Here is an 18,796-nt window from a genome sequence, read left to right as displayed (position 1 = left end):
AAAGGGGACCCCAATCATTTATAAAGATCATCTAATCATGGACAAAGAATATACTCTCTACTTTTTGCTCATTGTTCATCAGAATTGTCCTTTAGCTTTACTGTTCTTGACCAATCTCAAGGTCACTTGGGCTCGAGGTCCAGACTGATTTATCTACTGGTTTGTTCTTACATATTTCTTTCATCTATATTTCAAATTTCTTGATTATTAATTAGTATTGAACTAAATCACATATCTTTAAAACCACAAATCAAATTTAGTTTTTACTAGTATTTTCGAGGTAAACAGATATCCTATTTATTGTAGGTGAAGAACAATCTGAAATATCCCTCAACCAATTTAAAAATGCCCAGAGAAAAGTTCACCTCTTAATTGAAGCGAGGACATACCATATATGTATTCGACATTTTTCTCACGTTTTCTTCATCATTGATATTAAAAATAACATAATTTTTTAAACGTCCTATAACAAGCATTTCTTGCACGAGTCCTACATACCTTCAAAAGCTAGTAAAACGAGCACAAGACTATATTTCTAGATCAATCACAGATCTTTTACCCCCTTCTTGCACTAATTGGTTGTTACTAAACTTAAATATATCAATACAATAAATTAGGATAGAGAAATACTATTGGTGGAATTTCAGCAATAGTCAATAGTAGTATCTCTTTTCGCATTTTCGCATCCCATTATCCATCCTAGTTGATGATATTCTAAGCTTGCAAATTTTTTCTTTTTAATTTCTGAAGGGACAATAAGAGAAGAATTAGATAATTAAAATAAATAAAAGCGGAGCATCTACATAAAATAAAACCTCGCTATATTCTTCTTATAGCTGCCACTGCTGAAAAGTGAAACCAAGAATTTCCTTATAATATCTTTGGAAGAAAATTGACCAAATTCCACTGTTGTCATTTAAAAAACTCGCAAAATTCTTCAACTCTCGTAACTTTTTTGTGAATTTGGCTAGATAGCTGTATCATTTGGAAGTTGCCCACAACATTATCTCTTCTGCTGCTTGTTTGTATATTTCTTCCACTGTCAATGCTTCCGAGAATTGATTCAATGTACTTCCACCTGTTGCCTATGAATATTCAATTCAACATGTTTTCAGAACCAAGTCATTAACATAATTTCTGAAAAATCAAAAATTTTGTGGATTACGTCGTAAAAAGAAAATTTTCAAACAAACCCAACCCCGGGCCAGGTTAGGTGAGGGAAGCTTTTAGAAGGAAAAAAAAATATTATCCCGGATATCTCTTGAGAAAGATATTTAATTAATACCCACTACTATCATTTATTTCTATTTGAAGTAAATATCTCACTTCACACAATTAGAGCAGTAGTAAAGGTGATCAATTTGAAAAAAGAAAACTGTTAAATACTTCTTGTTTTTCTAAAGCTTTAAACATTTTGAGACAAATATAATTTGCCAAAATAAATAAATTTGGACTCGATGAACTATGTAATAAAAACTAATGTCTTTATGCATGTGTGTGTGTGTTACATTACCCTGACATTAATGATGATTAGTATGCTATGATATTATAATGACTCAAATAGCTTCTCCTTATTTAGGTTTAGGATGCTCAAAACCTGTATTTTCTTCTGATAATAACAAGAAAACCTAATTCACACAATCTTCAGAACGACCAACCTAACCATATCACAAATCAATACCAATAATTAAGTGGATTAATTAGTAAACACCAACATTCTTTTTGAAGCATAAATCTAACTTTTACTATTTGCTTGTTATTTTCTTGAGTAAGAAATAAGAAGAAAGGAGATTATAGAGAATGGAGAATGGACTTACATGGGTTTGAATCATGTACAAGCTTCTATAATGATCTGATGAAACTTGAGCAGATACCATCCCTATCTTATATTTCTCCAAAACAAAACAAATGCCACTTAAAATTCCAGGTTTCTTGAGACAACAAATACTAATATGAGCTTCTTCTCCACAAACATTTAGTATCACGTTTGGAGAAGTCCATGTTTGAAATACTGTTGGAATATTCAAAAATGGAGTTGTATTATTATTATTATTATTATTGGTTGGTGTAATAGCAGTTGAGTTACTAGTAGATCCTTGATCAGCCAAAAATAGTTCCCTGTTATTACTCTCTAGTAATTTCTGTGAAGTAATTATCGAAAGATCATTACTATTCATTGTAGCTGTTAAGCAATGAAGCTTTTCTAGCTTCTGGTTTTGAAGCTTCTGAAGAGTATTCTGCAGTGTTTTAATGTAGTTCACTGCTTCATCAACAATGGTGGACTTGTCAGCCTGCAAATATAAACGCGATTTTAACTTTTATACACTGACAGTGTAAATGAATTTTTCTCATAGGGGTCATTAACCATGTTTTGCTAGTTTCATATAATCAGTGGCGAAACAGGGAATTTTATCTAGGGTGTTCAAATTTAAAAAAAGTAAAAAAAATTCCGATAAAAGGTGTTCAATGTAATTTTTCAACGAAGGGTAGTCAATTGACCACCCTTAGAGCTATGTAACTTTGCCTATGCATGTAATAGGTTTTTAAATGACATGGTAGTGTAATTTTTTGCACTGTCTAATAGTTTTAAGTTAAACTCTACGTTGCTAGTTATAAGTAACCCGGAAAATAAGGCAGATTAAGATACATAAATAATTTAAATCTTCTTTATATGAATAGTGTTTGTAAAAAAAAAAAAAAAAAAATTGGTACGAGGCATCTTATACAAGACATGCGAAAAACCCGGAAGTTCTATATTGTTTTTCCTTCTATTTTGTGGGAAAACCAAGTGCATGTAATTTGATTATTACATTTGTAATCAACATATAGAATTATATATACATATAATAAGAAGGGGAATTTATATGTCACCTTGTCTGAACTGTTTGAGACATTATTAATGAACCGTATTTGTACTTTATAATATATACAATAAAAAGAAAATTACTAGAGAGTAATAAACTATTAAGTAGGGGAATAAACGCGCTTTTATTTTTTCATTTTTCAAAATTATTAAGTAGGGGAATAAGAATTAATAGGGGCCGGTGTGGCCAAAAAAAATTATAAGAAAATAAGTTTGAAATATTTATGAATTCCACTTAGTTTCCTTTACTTGATCGATGGATTTTGAACAAAAAGCCAACCACTTTCTATTTGAATAAACAAAATTTATACCTTAGGAGGAAGTTGAGGAAGCAAAGCATGAAGATTAGAGAACATATTCCTCATCTTCTTTCTCCTTTCTCTCTCTGTCCATATGTGTATCTCATGATCTGATTCTCCTTCACCACCTCCAATACCACCACACTTTACTTCATCACTTTCTTTGCGGCCACTCGCACTTCTTTTTCTGCCGCGGGCAGCCGCTTTAGTCTCCTTAGCAGCGGTCCGCGGCTGATCATGACTAGTATTTGGATCTGACAACTTGTCACCCGCAAATTTCTCTTCACTCCCATCTAAGTTATTCGAGTTTAAAAATGACCACCCTTGATTGTCCCATATCAAACAATCACGACCACTCCCTTCATTCATTTTTTAGATGATCTGATAGCGTATACTAAGTTATATATATGTATATTCTATATGAAGATAAGGGTTTTTTTTGGGGTAGGGGGAAGTGTAGAGGGAAAAAAAAAGGAGAAATGAGGATTGAGAAGGATGACTATTGAATAGGAAGAGAAGTGGAGAAGGGTGAGAAAAGATAGTAGAGATATACAAGGGATGATTCGATGGGAAAGAGAACAAACCAAAATACAATCATAAGCCAAAATGCCGTTACTGGCTTCAAAACAAAAAACGGTAGCTAAAGCACTTTTGTACACATATTTTGTTTCTCACTCAATAGGGGCCCCAATTCCCCCAATGATCTCACTCACATTTCAATCTACTGATTAATTAGTCTAATTTCCTAGATTACAACCGAATCAAGATTTTCTTATCCAAATCTCATCTATCTAAACACAAGTTTTATATTTTGAAATAATATTTATATTTTGAGTTGAGTTTAAAGGAAGAAAGGTGGTCAGTGAGGATTCATATAGCCGTTCTGAACTTGTTTGGAATTGAGGCTTTATTATTGAAAAAATGATACTGTATAACCGCTCTCAAAATAGCAATCAAAAAAGTGTATATTTTTTGTATATATATATTGTATGTTATATACAAAAATTAAACAAACTTTATACACTTTTTCAGCTCCCGAATGTAAATAGTTTCTGACGCGGGCTAAAAGTGATAATATCCCTTATTATTGTTTCAAAATCAAAAGTGTGCCTATTTATCTAATAACAATACATAATGTGTTTTTCCCCGTGAATTAAACCTTTTATCATGCAATATTCATTTTCCTTAAACAAAAAAAAATCATTATATTTAATCTTCTAGCGAGGATGCTACATGCCTCTAATGACTTAACCATTTTTAATTAGCGCAGAATAATTGACAGCTCTTCTCTTGCTGTTTTTTTTTTTTTTTACAGAGAGGAGCATAATGTGAAAGCAGTTTTTTGACAGGGAGGAGCATAATGTGTAAGGCTTGTCTGAGTTTAATCTGTTCTTATCTTGTGACTAATACTAACAGTTTCATTATTATCAACACAAACCACGAGCGTTACATCTTAAGGCAATGATTCAAATGCTACATTTGTCTTTAATATGGGCGGATCGATCTACCACTTAAGCTATGTGGGAACACAAATTACTTTTGTCCAAACTTTATATATAAATAAGTATTTATAAAGTATTTGATTGTGCATCGATTATTCGTGTATATTAACTTAAGGTCGTCGTAGGAATCAATAAACTTCAAATTTTGGATCTGTCTATTTAACGCCTTATATTGTCAAATAAAGTATGAATTAGTCGAAGCTCCAATGTGCGTACCAAACACTATTTTTCTTTTAATTTTTATACGAACCATTTAAGCTTTCAAGTGTTTGATATTGTCTAATAACCAGACACTATTTAACACAAGTTTCACAATTTTTTTATAGATTCAAATTCATTTCATCTGTATATTGTAATACATTTACAACCTCACTGTATAATACATAAATTAAATTTATACGCAAAATCGTATAGTACTAAATTTAGTATGTGAGGAGGGGAAGATAGGAGGAATAGTTGTCTGTGGCGTGACGTAAAGAGGGTTGCAGAGATCGAGATTGGCAGAATGTGAGTCGTTTTCAATTGTTGATTTTTGTGTATTTTATGGCCACACCACACCTGTATTACTCGTTCCATCTCAAATTATCTGTTATATTTTTTTTTTAAATATTTTTTAGGAAAATATTAATTAAAAGGAATTTTAATTATTTTATCCTTATTTATATCTTAAAATATAATTTTTATTCATTAAATATTTATATATTATCTTCATTTTTAAAAATAATTATTATTAAAAATAAAATAATAAAAAATTAATTCTATCTTAAACTTTTAAAATGATAAATAATTTAAAATAACTATTTTTAAAAACCACGAAAGATAACTTGTAGAATTTCAAAGCGGGTATGGTAAAAAAAAAAAAAAAAAAAATCGGTATGCTTGCGTTTGCTATAAAATGTAATGATGACTTTATGTCTCTTAGCGGTTTTTGGCTCTTTTCTCTTTGCCACACTGCCACCCGAAAAATACTTAGACACCCAATATTTTCACACTTTTCCCTCTCCTTTTTATACTCGTATGTGAAGCTGTATATGTATATGAGAATTCTCTATTTTAAAGATAATACTTCTATCATCCTAATTTATTTGGCAATAATTTTTTATTCTTTTTCAGAAAAATTTGACTTTTTCTATGTTAGAGACTACTTTACTTTTGTATTTCCATTATTTGTTATAAACTCCCACTAATAAAAAAACAAATTATTTGGGCACAAGAGCACCATTGTATTTTTGTTTGACCAAAAAGTATAAATCTTTGGTTAAACTAATTAATTTTATGTAATAAGGGGTTAAACCAAGTTAATAATAATATTCCTAGATTTATAATTAGTTAACACAAATATTGCAAGATAGTGTTGGTGAGGGGTTAAATGTAGTGTGCATTTAATATTCTGAGAGGTTTGAGTAATGATAAGAGAATATCAAATAATGAATAACAATAAATGGCACTAACGTAAATAGGGAGAATGATTCACCCAATATTGAATGAGGTGAATGATTCTTCTTTCTCACAGTAATGAGTGACAAACAAATCCTAGAATATTAGAATTATAAAAGTATGGAATAATGGATGGTAGAATCTTATTAGAAAGGTAGTGTTTGTATCTTTTCTAGAGAGAGGGTCTCCTTCTCAAAAAGTGTTCTTATTAAATGAACGTTACATGCCCTTTTCCCTTATCTCTTTTCTATTTATATAGGATATATCCTCAATCAATCCTAAAAGTACAAGTACATAGAATATTCAATGGAATTTTCTATTAAATATCATATTACAAAAATTAGTTGTTAGTACTGTCCTTGATATCTGACCTCGGCCTTTATTGAACGCCCGGTTTCGAACTCCACTGTTTACTAGTCGACCTCGACCACATCGCTTTCCATAATACCACTTCATGCTAAATTCTCTTGGGGCAGATTTTGACCTATACAATTTTAGGTATATATATCTTGTGTCAAAATTTAAAGTAACACCATGCCAAACAAATTATGATCAAATATTTTTTCCCTTAAAAAAACCTTCTCTTATAGGCGGCCTCCTTATTTTGTTCTATTCCGATTTCTCTTCTAAATTTAGTATTCAATCGGCATTTGAAATGCTATGTTTTTTATTACATATTTTTCTAATACTCTCTCACAAGAATAAGGTTTAGAAAATAGCGATATTTACCTAACTATATTATAACTAGGGGTGTACAAAGGAAACTGACAAACCGCACCAACCTGATAATCCGAGTCAAACCGGAAAAAAAAAATCGACTATGGTTTGGTGTTGGAAAAAAAAAGCCCGACCATAATTGGTTTGGTTTGGTTTTAACTAAAGAAAGTCAAACCGAAACCAAACCAACCCGACATTATATATAAAAGTTTTAGATATATTTAATATATAAATATATTTATTGTGATGTAATTTATAAATATTTCTTAAAAAAATTTATAAATTTATCTTTTAAGATATTATTTTAAGGTTGAACTTAGAACTTTTGACTGTTCCAATAAGTTTTATAGCCATTTATATTAGTAAATTAAATAATATTAACAAAAGCCCAAACCAAAGTCAAATCAACACTAATGCTAATAGAAAATATTCAATTCAATAGTCAATACTACGAACGAGAATGTAATGAATATAAATTTTTGGATTGCAATAATTTAGATAATAATGCATAACCTATTTTTATCTTTTCTTTAGCATTTAGTCATGTAATTAATACTCCCTCATTAGTCTACTTACTTTAGCATGACTTAACACTTTAGATTATGTTTGTTTTTATTATGGTTTTTTAATTAGCAATATTCTTATTACATAATTTTATTGTCTTTATTGTTGAATATTTTAGGACAATGCCATGACACATCTCATATTTTGAATTATTTTCTTGGAAAATACTTTATATAGTTGTATCTTACAAGGATTAAAGAATATTTTGAGTACAAGTTATATGTTTTGTTCTACGAAGATTTTACTGGGAGAAAAAACGAAAAAACCCGAAAAACCGAGAAAAACCGAGATTGAAAAACCCGAGTTTTATTGATTTGGTTTGGTCTTTAGATTTAATAACCCGACACAATTGGTTTAGTTTGGTAATCGTAAAATCCGAACCAACTCGACCTATGTACACACCTAACTATAACAGAAACCTATTTACTATATTTATTTAGGTTCCTTATTAATTAATTTATATACCTATATTTACTAGTGTTATACAAAACCATAAAAAGGAGAAAATGAAACATACCTTAAATACCGGGTATCAGTTACACATGATCCCCTATATTTAAGACACTCTTCCTTTTTTAGAGGATTAGAAAACTATCATCTATCTTTGTACTTACCCACCGTAAGAAACCCACTGATACCCAAAATCATCACCTCTCTTTCATACAAATCAACCAATATCTCTCTCTCCCTCATACAAATCAAACTATTATCTCTCTAAAATTGTAGCATCATATATTTCTCTGAATCAATTCCACCAACAACCATTAAAAAGCTTCAATTATTGACAAATCCATCAACATTATCTCTGAAATTGTAGGTGGAGGGGTCTGTCATTGACATACCATTAAAAAGTTTCGAAGCTTTGAATTAGATATTCAGATTTTACGAATTTGTGATTTTTTTGGATTGGGTGTTCTGGAAAACGATTGAAAATATCCTTTAGAGTTTATATCTCAATTTTAAGGGAGATTCATTAAGTTTAAAGTTGGTTTTAGGTTGAATTTTTGATTGAAACTCGAGGAAGAAGAAGTTTCGGAATTGTATTGCGATTGTATGATAAATGTATCATAATTGTATCTGAGTTGTATTTGATACGTCAATTCCTAAGACAATTCTGATACAATACTAACACTATTAAAATACAATATTGCATCATAATTTAAGTTTAGAGTTGGTTCTAGGTGGATGTTTTAAATTGAAACTTGAAAAAGATGAAGATCAAAGTTGTATCATAATCTAGAATTGTATCGCAATTTGTACCTAAAACAATATATGATACAATGCTAATACAAATATAATACGATATTGTATTAGTTTAAGTTTAGAATCGATTTTAAGTTGTATCATAATTGTATCAGAATTGTGTAAGAATACTTTCGGGATTGTATCAAATTTGTATCTGAATAATGAGTAGTTGTGAGTTCATGACGAATTTCACAGTTTATATCACAATATGATAATTATATATTAATTTATCAGTATTGTATCAGGTATTATTTTGGATATTAGTGTACCATCTACAAGTTAGATATAATTGTGATACAAGTATGATACAATTATGTTTTACGCATTGATATATCTGATACAATTCAAATGCAATTATTATACAGTTATCATACAATCCCTGAATATTTTTTCATTTTCAGTGTTGTCCGGTCTCCCAACAAAAGAACGATGCAATTGATGATTTGATAATATAAAGTTGTCGCCAATGGTAGGAAGAGAGAAGATGGAGATTCAGGGTGTAGATTAAGGGATTTTGATGTAAAAAAAAAAGAGAGAGAAAAGGAAAGGGAAAAAAAAAGGAAAGGATATAATTGAATCTCTTAATTGAAGGCACTAATAATGAGATGAGAGCCTTTTAAGGAGAAATCTACACAATTTATAATAAAAACCTAGATACTTATTAAAAACTACAAAATATAGAGAATATTGGTAAATAAGTTTCTAATATAGTATAGCTAGGTAAAAATCCCTAAAAAATACTGGCAATTTACGTAATCTTACACGTCGACTTAAGGAAATGCTAATAGAGCCTCAACTCGTGAATGATAAATACTCATCAGAAAAAAATTCACCAAAACGAAAGTGTTACGTTTAAGTTTAACCATTGGACTCTTTTGGAAGGCAGATGTAACTAAGTTTGGACATTTTAGTGTTTTTAACGAAGTCTCAGCTCGACTAATTTACAACTATCTTGCAACGGGGGCCCTTCTCTAAGTGGAACGAAGGAACTAATTCAAGATGCTCATTTTTGTTAATTTTAAAAATTATAATCTTTTTAAACCAAATAGTAAATTTGGCAAAAAAAAAAAAGTTATAGTCCAACAACATACCCAGTGTAATCCCACAAGTGAGGTCTAGGGAGGGTAGTGTGTATACAAACCTTGTTTCCGATACCATCAGCTCAAGAAAAGCAGAAATACGATAGTGCAGAAGCCTTGGAAAAAGAAGCAGTAACAACAGCCAAAAAGATAAGATAACTGAGCAAAAGCAACAACAGGTAGTAGATATAACACACATATATATAATAAGCACGAAAGCTGTAATACATATAATAAAAGTCGCAAACTGCAAAGCTCAAATCTTTAATCTGGAGCAAACTCCTGTTATCTTTCTCTTGCTAGTTTTGTCGATCTGACGTTGATAAAAATGCAACTTTAGTTAAGCTAAAACTTACGAACTTAAAAACACATAATCTGGAAGCCAACCCTAGGCTAAACACTATATACTCCAGTTACTGTGGAGTTTCCCAAAGATTTATGGACCTCACGACCCCCACCGCGCATAATTTATGTTGGAAAGGAAGAACAACCTTATTAGTAACATCAGAATCATGATATATAGAACATTAACACCTCAATTTTTAAAGTTTCTTGAAACTCCTAAAATCTCACTTTTTGCATCCATGCAACAAAACAAAGGAATGGGCAAAAACACAAAAATTGTTCGCTTAAAGGTATAATGTAGTATTATTCAAACCCAATGTCTCAAGAAGATTTGTATCAAAAAGACTTTTAAAGAAAAAGGATTTCCTATGCGTTTTAAATAATAAGACTCATAAAGGTCTTCTCACTAACACATTCTTCAGTTCCTGAACCCATGTATTACTCATGAGCAATATGAACAGTTTCAGGTGCTAAAGTATGTAGAATTAAGATGTACCCCCCCCCCCCCCAAAACAAACCTATCCACCCCACCCCCTTCTCCAGGGATTTTTTTGTTGGGGTGGAGAAGAGGGTATCGGAAGAGGAAAAATAGCTTTATTTGGTTGGATTTCAAGCATCTAAAGCTGTCATCTTACATATAGGACACAGATTCTTCAGCATCAACCACTGCTTTATGCAACCACAATGGAATTCATGCCCACAATCCAATATGCCCATCTCATCTCCAGTTATGTATTCCTCCCGACACAGATACAAGAAAGATGACAATGTTTATGCAACAATTCTCAAAATTGTTTTGAGTGTCCTGCAACAATTGTTCTCTTGTAATAGAAACTAATTATCGTGTAAAATGGTCAAAAAAGATTATTACCCGACATATACAGCAAGGCTCCAAGTTTGACGACGACCCTCCATATATAGGCTCATGCTTCCGCTGTTTCATATGGCGCAAAATGGTTTCTTCGCTCAATCCGGTGTTCACATTCCCTATACGTTCTTCCAACGCCAATAATTCCTAATAAATGAGATAATCAGTGAGAAATCTATTGTCACATTTAGTGACAGTAAACCCAACCCATATTTACCTCATAAGACATGTTATCGACGTCGAGCCTCATGTCTCTATGCCTATCATGCAACTCCCCGATGCCGTTGACAAATGGATCAAACATCATATAGTCCTGTGGAAAATAAAAAATAAACATGGAAATTAATGAGAGAATTGTGTCTTTGGTGTCTACAAAAGGATCCAATAATTCCCTTCTCCAGAAAAGTAACTCGGCCCTAAATAGAAAGGTGTCAGCTTAAAAAAAGCTGTTCCATTAGCATTAAGCAACATGCACAGTGCATTTTGCAAAAGAGTCCCAGAGTCTGGCTATGGGCGTTTCTCTGCAATGAGGAAACAAATATAGATTAAGTGACTTCCTGCTAACAAGGAATCAACATTTGAAACCTTCACAATCCAGTCCGTTGCTTGTTTTGGGTGTATAGCTGCACATAGTGCTTGTTCGACACATGATTTATCCTTTATTGCAGATGCTTTCCGTTGTGAATTTTCAGAGGGATCAGTGAGCCGCCTAATGCTTCTTGCAGTATATCAAGACAAATCTGGTCACTATTCCTGAATGTTTTGGATTTCACTGTGTGATGCCATAAAGCTTCAAAGAGCTGCTTAATATTTGGCAAGCACAGAGAATTGACGAGATGATGGAGATTTGGAAGTCAATCCCCTTATATATTGCTTGCACAATATGGCTGGAAAGGAATGAAAGATGCTTTGAAGGAAAGAAAGAACCTGTTTCTGTTGTAAAGTTTAAATGTATTCAAAACTTATTCTTTTGGCACAAAGGGATTTTTGCTACTAATATGACAGATTTTGTGGACTTGTTACACTTTTATTGTGTATTTCTATTCAGGTGCAGAATTTTGTAATATTGAAATTACCCTCTTGGTACTGATATCAAATTAATTTCCTTGAAAACCATTATTAAAAAAAGTGTCATCATCAAGATAAATCAAATAACTAGGCCCTAAGAACCTATGAACTCTAGATAGGATGGTGATATTAGGCTATATAGATGATATTTACACCTTAATATTACCATGCTTTATTGTTGTTTTATAGGCGAATTGATAACAAAATGCTCTAAATGGTGTTCTTTTGCTTCGCAAGGAATAATCTAAGTGAGGAAGCACTACGGAGTGTTTTGGAGTCACCAATGTGAAGAAAACGCCCAATCAAGAAGTACCCGAGCATAAAGAAGCAAAAATGGACTGAGTGAAATCCACCGTAAAGAAGCAAAAATGGACTGAGTGAAATCCACCGCGACCGCGGTGGAACCGCGGCAGATCAATTATGCGAGGCAGAATGTTCAGCGTTCACAGCGGTCGAGCCGCGGTTTTGCCGCGACCGCGGTGAACTGTTCAAGTGCCAGAAAATTGGGGACCAAAGTGTAATTCAGGGAAAACTTGTTCCAAGCCCTTATAAACTTTAGAAGCTCGCCCAAGACACAATAAAGCTTGTTTTTAGACTACTTTGGAGGCAAGAACAAGAGTGAGAAGATCAACCAAACATTAGAGTTTTTCTATCTTCTTTTAATTCTTGCAATTATACATTATGAATAACTTTGTAGTTTTACTCTATTTTGTTATGAGTAGCTAAACAATTATCTAGGATTGATGGAACCAATTGTTGGTTGAAGTTTTGACTCAACTTGTTATAATCGAGCCGGATTTATTATATGATTGTTCAACTACGTTTTGTATGGTGATTAATTGAATGGGCCATTGATTGATCGTGTCTAATTACCTCATATTGCTTGAGAAAGAATATTAGGTTAGACAGCTGTTGAACAACACCACTTTTGGGTAATTGAAGAGATTCATTACTTGAACTTAAAAGTGGGTTTAGAGATAACAAAACTTTAGTGGGATAATTTAGAGCTGCACATATTGTCAGCTTGAGTAGTTCGAGAGAATGCTCTAGTAAATTATTGTAGTTGATCGAGAGATAATCACGATAACCCATAGCTCTTAATCCTCATAAAGTATTACGGCGAGATTATAGCGAAAGAGTCAAGACCTAAACTAGCAATTGGGGAAATCACTGCCCTAGACCTTTTTACCATTGAATTATCTTTAATCTAGCATATTGTTATTTCTAATTTTATTTGCAGTAGTTAAACAAAGACCCAAGATTGATTGATAAAAATCTTGCATCTAGAAATTGGTTGAGTTGATAATAGCATTGCCAAAGAGTTGTAATAGATAGGTTAGTTCCCTGAGGATTCGACTCCGGACTTAAAACCGGATTATATTTGCAACGACCGCTTTGTCTTTTAGAAGGCATACTTGGGCGTGATCAGATGAAAAACACAAAAAGTAAACATCTTGGTAGGAGGAATAAGAAAAGTTAAAACTAAAAGAAAGGTTAGAAAAAGATATTGCATCTTAAAGGAAATGCTGAGATATACTTTCACCAAATCACCTAATTGCAGTGCAGAGCCAAGATCTTCAATAAAGGGAGTCAAAATACAAAGAAATAATCACACAAAGAAACCAAGGGGGTTCAAAAAATTACCGATCTACAGTGTTATTTTCCAGCAAAGGGGTGTTAATTGACACCTCTTGGACAAGTGTGGCACCACTGCCTAATTGCCAGTCAGGTAACTATATCACTTAAAAAAGGCTATATCAAAAAACTATATCACTTAAAAAAGAAGAGAAGAAAAGATAGGTAACTGGTTTTCCTCTTAGATTCCCACAATTGGCTACATCATCCGGCTATAAATTTTTCTTGCTAAAGGTTTTTATTTTTAAAATAATTAGGATATTTCTTTACTAAAGCTTATGGAGCATGGCTTACCAGCATCATAAAAAGAAACTCTAGAATTATTTTTCACCCAAATAACCTAATTGGCAGTGAGGTGTAAAAAAATTCACTCATATCAAATTACAGAACATAGGTAATTACTTTTCCTTTTGGATTTCCATTAGTGGCAAGGCAACTATTCTGGCCATATTTCTACTTAAAGCTTACGGAGCAAAGCTTACAAGAGCTACTTAATTTTATAACTTTTCACATCTCAGCAAGTTGATTGAAATTTCAACCATCACGGGTTTCAGGTCATGACCTACAAAGAAGATAATAAACTTTTTGCATTCAGAAACTTCCAATCAAAGATGGGGCTTCTTCTTTTTCTTTCTTTTTTCATAAGGTAAAACAGAACCGGGTGTTCATGCTTGTAGCTTGCTATTTATATGAATTACACATGTAAACTAGCAGATATTGAATGGAGTATCATAAAGATCAAAACAAAACCTCGGATCGCATGTTCTCGGCCCTCCGCATGGCACGCAAGACTTGACGAATCTGTTGAACGCAAACAGCGATAATTAGTTAGTAATGAGGAAAGTAATGATAGGTGAAAGCTATCTCAAATCAAAGAAAGAAGTTGCATAAAAATAGCTGGATCGATTCAAGTGGAGAACTTAGCACAACAAAATATAGAATTTGACAAACAGGAGATCATGCCACACTCAACTACTAGCGAAAGTGAAACTATAACGTATCAGTTTCTGTTTTAGGTGGAAGTGCTTAAATTCACATTCATTGACACAAAAATGTTCATTCTAAGTCACAAGTTCCGGGCAACACAGCTCTAGAAGAGCATAGATATCTGTAAGAATGCAATCCTTCTTCTAAACCCACTAAGCGGGTATTAACATGCTGATTGTCAAAAAAATTACCAGCATGTGCTTTTCTTCACGTATGATACCAATATATGCACTTAAACGTTGGGCCAGCACAACTCACAAGATCCGCCTATCCTAGGTGAAAAAATAATCAAATAAACAACTGATGTAACTGTCTTGATAGCTAATAGTCAGAAAATATATAAGGAAGCATGTGGCTCTCTTCATGTATGATACCGATATATGCACTTAAACGTTGGACCAGCACTAGTCACAAGATCCACCAATCCTAAGTAAAAAAAACAATCAAATGTAACGGTCTTCATAGCATCGCAAGTAGGAAAAAAGGGGGATAGCAAATAAATAGATTAATAGAAGTATCGCAGCCGGGTGCACTAAACTCCTGCTATGCGCAGGGTCAGGGTCGGGGGAAGGGCCAGACCACAAGGGTATATTGTACTAAGTCTTGCCCTACATTTCTGCAAGAGTCCACTTCCAAGAGCAATATAGCATACAAGTGAAAATATTTATACAGTCAATAACCAGATACAAGATGAAGCAGTTGATAAACGTCGATGGACAAACCAAAGTAATACAGTTTTGATACTATTACAAACACAAATCTCCCATACCAGTCTGTGGCGACCCTCGATATCAGCAGCTAAACCACGCCATCCTTCCACATCATTTCCTGAAAAATCAGCCCCTGAAGTTGATCTAAGGTGAAGTTGATGATTACGACGGCTACTAGATCGGGAAGACATCTCTGCCTCCTCCAAAGAAGATGCAGCTGAAGGCAGAAGGGAAAATGGACCTCTCTGACTTCCAGACCCGGACTCAACAGGAGTCCAAGGAGCAAATTCGGAAATACTGTGATTGCTACTGGTTGCTGAGTTCTGATTAGGCATCCATGCAGTAGGAAAAGTTAGTGCACTTGACCCATGGCCAGATGCAGAACTAGAAGGCATGTTTCTGGAATAGCTCGCATTTGAAGTAGCTAAACTCCAATTAGTGGGATCATGTACCATATTTCTAGTCTCAGGAGCAGGAACAAATGGATGAGGTTCCCTATTATTTCTTATTGAGCTCCTGAAGTTAGCTTCAGCCTGTAAGGCAGCATATCTATCTCCAGAAACCATATTTGGACTTGATGAACTACCACCTCGTGAATTTGGAGATACGTTCCAAGGAACTGGATGCAAACCTCTAGGAACACCAGAAACGCGCATTACACCAGAATGGCTCCCTGGGTTACCTGAATTTGTTGGCAGTGGAATTGGCTGTCTGGAGCTCAAGGAATTAGTTACTGGCATAGCTCGAGGAGTCACAAGGCTAGAGCCGACACTAGAACGCCCTAAATCGTTCCCAGTTGGCAGAAAACCAAATGTAATTGTATCTTGGTTCCCAAGATTTGGTCCACCTCCAAAACTTCCCGCAGAGGTTTCCGCAACTCCACTAGCACTTAAAGGAGGAAATATGTCAGAAGCAGCCACTCTTGTACCAACCCCATTTCTTGGAAAAAGGTTTTCTAAATAACAAGTATTTTGCACACTTGCAGAGGCTGGTGATACGTTTAAGCCGCTGGAAGTATCATATTGATTTGGAAAATTATGCTGCATAACATTTTCGGGTTCTGCATTGGAACTTGAACTACCACCACAAGACTGTCTAGAACTGCCTTCAAGGGCCTTGCGCTTGCAGGATAAACCCCAATTACCCATGGAAGAACCTGATATATCAGGGGTCCCTGCCCAATAGCTAGAACTACCTGAAGACATGCCAACATTGTAAGAGACATGGGAAGCAGGACGTTCAGCTTCCAATCTGCTACTAGATGTGGGGACAATTGGAGATGCACTTGGTCTCACGACCAGCCGAGTGTCACCATGGTTGTACGCACCAGTTAAGTTAGCATTCCCAGGACTGTGAACCGAGGCAAGATTTGGTAAATTTGGAGGGCTGCCAAACATATAATTTCCACCATATCCACTAGCGGCACTCTCAGGAAGGAAGATATTGGATGGTTCAAATCGCCTTTCTTCTGACTTTGGATTAGTCGTGGCATAATTACTTGACGAAGAAGCCCAACCATGTCCTATTTTCAAATCACTACCATGTCCATTGTTGTGCAGATTAGCACTGGAGCTCGACCCACCATGATCCCACCCACCGCGGTTCTGAATGTTACAACTAGCAGCGTTAGTGCAACTAGGATTTTCTTGACCAGAAGATACCATGGTATTTGATAATCGATCCTCTACTGGATTTAGCATGTTATCCCAAGGGGCAGTCGGATCTACAGAAGCATTATTTGAAACAGATACCTGATTAAGATCAATAGTTTCTGGAAAGGAATCCAGTATGCTTCTGTTCCCTTGCATTTAGACCAACAATGAGAAAACAAGGCCTTGAGTGCACTAGTGAGGAAACGCTGTCGAAGATCCAAATTATAAAAAGTTAATACCTTGAAAGGTTAGAGCATAATCTCACTGGTGAAAACTAAAAATATATGAAAATCTAAATTGGTTATATAATTTCTGATGCACTAAGATAGTACTTTCAGCAATATATAGTATCAGTTTATAATATTCTGACAATGCGGTAGCAATCACAACAAGAGCAAAAGCTAAAACACATAATTGGTAAAACATTTGTCGATTTCATTTCAGCGCGCATGAGAACCAAGCAACATCAATAGTGTCAAAAGAGAAAGTAAATCTTGTTTATCCTATGAGTTTCATGAAACAGAAAGGATGCGATTTACCAACAATTTATTGAATGACTCAATACAAGTACCAGAAAAAACTAACTTGTACTACTCAACAAGAAAAGATAAAAAAATTCTCTCTGGTGGATAGTAAAATCATCCTCTTTTTTCGCTAATGCTCCAGTAAACAACCATTCAAGGAACAACAAGGTCAAACATTCTTCATTAAATAACTGAAAATTTGATTCCTCGTGCCTTCTGTATAAGAAATAAAGTACATTAATATGCAGAAAAAGATTTAATTTCAAAAATTATCCCACCATAATAAACAGATAAAATTTCACAATTCAGTAAATACAATACTTTATCAGTATAACAACAACATGAACAACTAAGCCTCGGTCCCAAACAAGTTAGGATCGGTTATATGAATTCTCATTGACCATGTTTATACAAGTAAATTCAACCAGGCAAAAAAAGTCAACTCCTAGATATCACCGAGCGAAGTATTAGAACTGAAAGCTCAAAAACTTTACACTATTGAAAAATATAAAATTCTATAGATACAACTAGTATTTGAACTCTTTTCAATTGCAGATCCATAGTATGAAAAAGAAAACTATTGAAAACCAAAAAATCAAGTAAAAAAAGCTGCTTCTCTATTTTCGACAAAAACAATTTGGGTAAGCACAAGTGAATTCACAAAAAAAAATAATGATGATGATGCTAAAAAGCTGAAATTTCGTAGGAAATAGATACATATATTCAAGAAAACTAATGGGTCGATAAGCAAACCTCAGAATTAGCGGCAAAAGATGATCGGTGAAGTGACGGTCTTATCTGGGTGGAAATTTGATTCTCTTTTTTGCCTTTTCTGTACAGAAAAAAGCTATCTCTCCATAGAAGATGAACGGTTTCGTTTTTGGTGCAGAGAACTTTAGACAATTTGTACAAAGAAACAGTAAATAAGGGTAAAGAGAGATAGGGAGAAGGGGAGAAAGAAAGTGACTCGTGAACTAAGTGCACACATGAAATTGTTTTGCTGATGAATTAGAAACGAATGCTCTTATTTATACTAATCACCTAGGGTAGTAAGTAAATAATAATTGTTCTACAAATTCTTTTATATTTATAACTAAGTCTCTTCTCTAGAACATGCTATACAACTAGATTCTTCGAAGGATTTTCCTAACAATTTTATAGGGTTCTAGGGTCTTTCTAAGGAAACCTCCATATTTCTCTAGAACCTTCCTACAAATGCATAAATATCTAGAACTTTTCTAAGGAAATTCTCCATAGTTCTAGAATATTCCACCAAGATCTTTTCCATAACTTATGAAATC

At 33.7% G+C, this 18,796-nt stretch overlaps 2 protein-coding genes across 3 annotated transcripts; both read right to left on the bottom strand.

Moving 5' to 3' along the window:
• Positions 1-710: 710 nt before the first annotated feature.
• LOC107782622 (transcription factor bHLH95-like) lies at positions 711-3,731 on the bottom strand. The gene is made up of 3 exons (XM_016603521.2): positions 3,175-3,731; positions 1,818-2,291; positions 711-1,085 (listed from the first exon to the last, which is right to left on the bottom strand). The coding sequence occupies exons 1-3, from the start codon at positions 3,529-3,531 to the stop codon at positions 981-983; spliced, it is 936 nt and encodes a 311-aa protein (XP_016459007.1). The 5' UTR covers positions 3,532-3,731; the 3' UTR covers positions 711-980.
• Positions 3,732-10,330: 6,599 nt separating this feature from the next.
• Positions 10,331-18,498, bottom strand: LOC107782630 (E3 ubiquitin-protein ligase MBR2). Of its 2 annotated transcripts, none has more exons than XM_075218085.1 (6): positions 18,249-18,498; positions 15,379-17,177; positions 14,373-14,423; positions 11,137-11,232; positions 10,923-11,066; positions 10,331-10,789 (listed from the first exon to the last, which is right to left on the bottom strand). In XM_075218085.1, exons 2-6 carry the CDS (start codon positions 17,125-17,127, stop codon positions 10,661-10,663), a joined length of 2,169 nt encoding a protein of 722 aa, XP_075074186.1. In that variant the 5' UTR covers positions 17,128-17,177; positions 18,249-18,498; the 3' UTR covers positions 10,331-10,660. The 2 variants fall into 2 exon arrangements, with proteins under 2 accessions (XP_075074186.1, XP_075074185.1); XM_075218084.1 differs by having other exon boundaries at positions 10,331-10,798; positions 10,929-11,066.
• Between the last annotated feature and the right edge of the window lie 298 nt (positions 18,499-18,796).

The sequence above is a fragment of the Nicotiana tabacum genome, chromosome 7, assembly GCF_000715075.1.
Source record: "Nicotiana tabacum cultivar K326 chromosome 7, ASM71507v2, whole genome shotgun sequence".
Taxonomy (NCBI): Eukaryota; Viridiplantae; Streptophyta; class Magnoliopsida; order Solanales; family Solanaceae; genus Nicotiana; species Nicotiana tabacum.
The sequence above is the reverse complement of the archived record's forward strand: the minus strand, read 5'-3'. Positions and strand labels throughout refer to the sequence as shown.

Bases quoted from the DNA above. Each gene is read 5' to 3' on its own strand.
- LOC107782630 (XM_075218084.1), bottom strand. From the start codon at position 17,127: ATGCAAGGGAACAGAAGCATACTGGATTCCTTTCCAGAAACTATTGAT. The intron at 14,424-15,378 runs GTATGGGAGATT...TGCGTTCAACAG, and splicing joins TCGAGGGTCGCCACAGACTG to ATTCGTCAAGTCTTGCGTGC. The intron at 10,799-10,928 runs TGTCGGGTAATA...TTCTTGTATCTG, and splicing joins ACTTGGAGCCTTGCTGTATA to TGTCGGGAGGAATACATAAC.
- LOC107782622 (XM_016603521.2), bottom strand. From the start codon at position 3,531: ATGAATGAAGGGAGTGGTCGTGATTGTTTGATATGGGACAATCAAGGG. The intron at 2,292-3,174 runs GTATAAATTTTG...TTATATTTGCAG, and splicing joins TTCCTCAACTTCCTCCTAAG to GCTGACAAGTCCACCATTGT. The intron at 1,086-1,817 runs GTAAGTCCATTC...GAATATTCATAG, and splicing joins TGTACATGATTCAAACCCAT to GCAACAGGTGGAAGTACATT.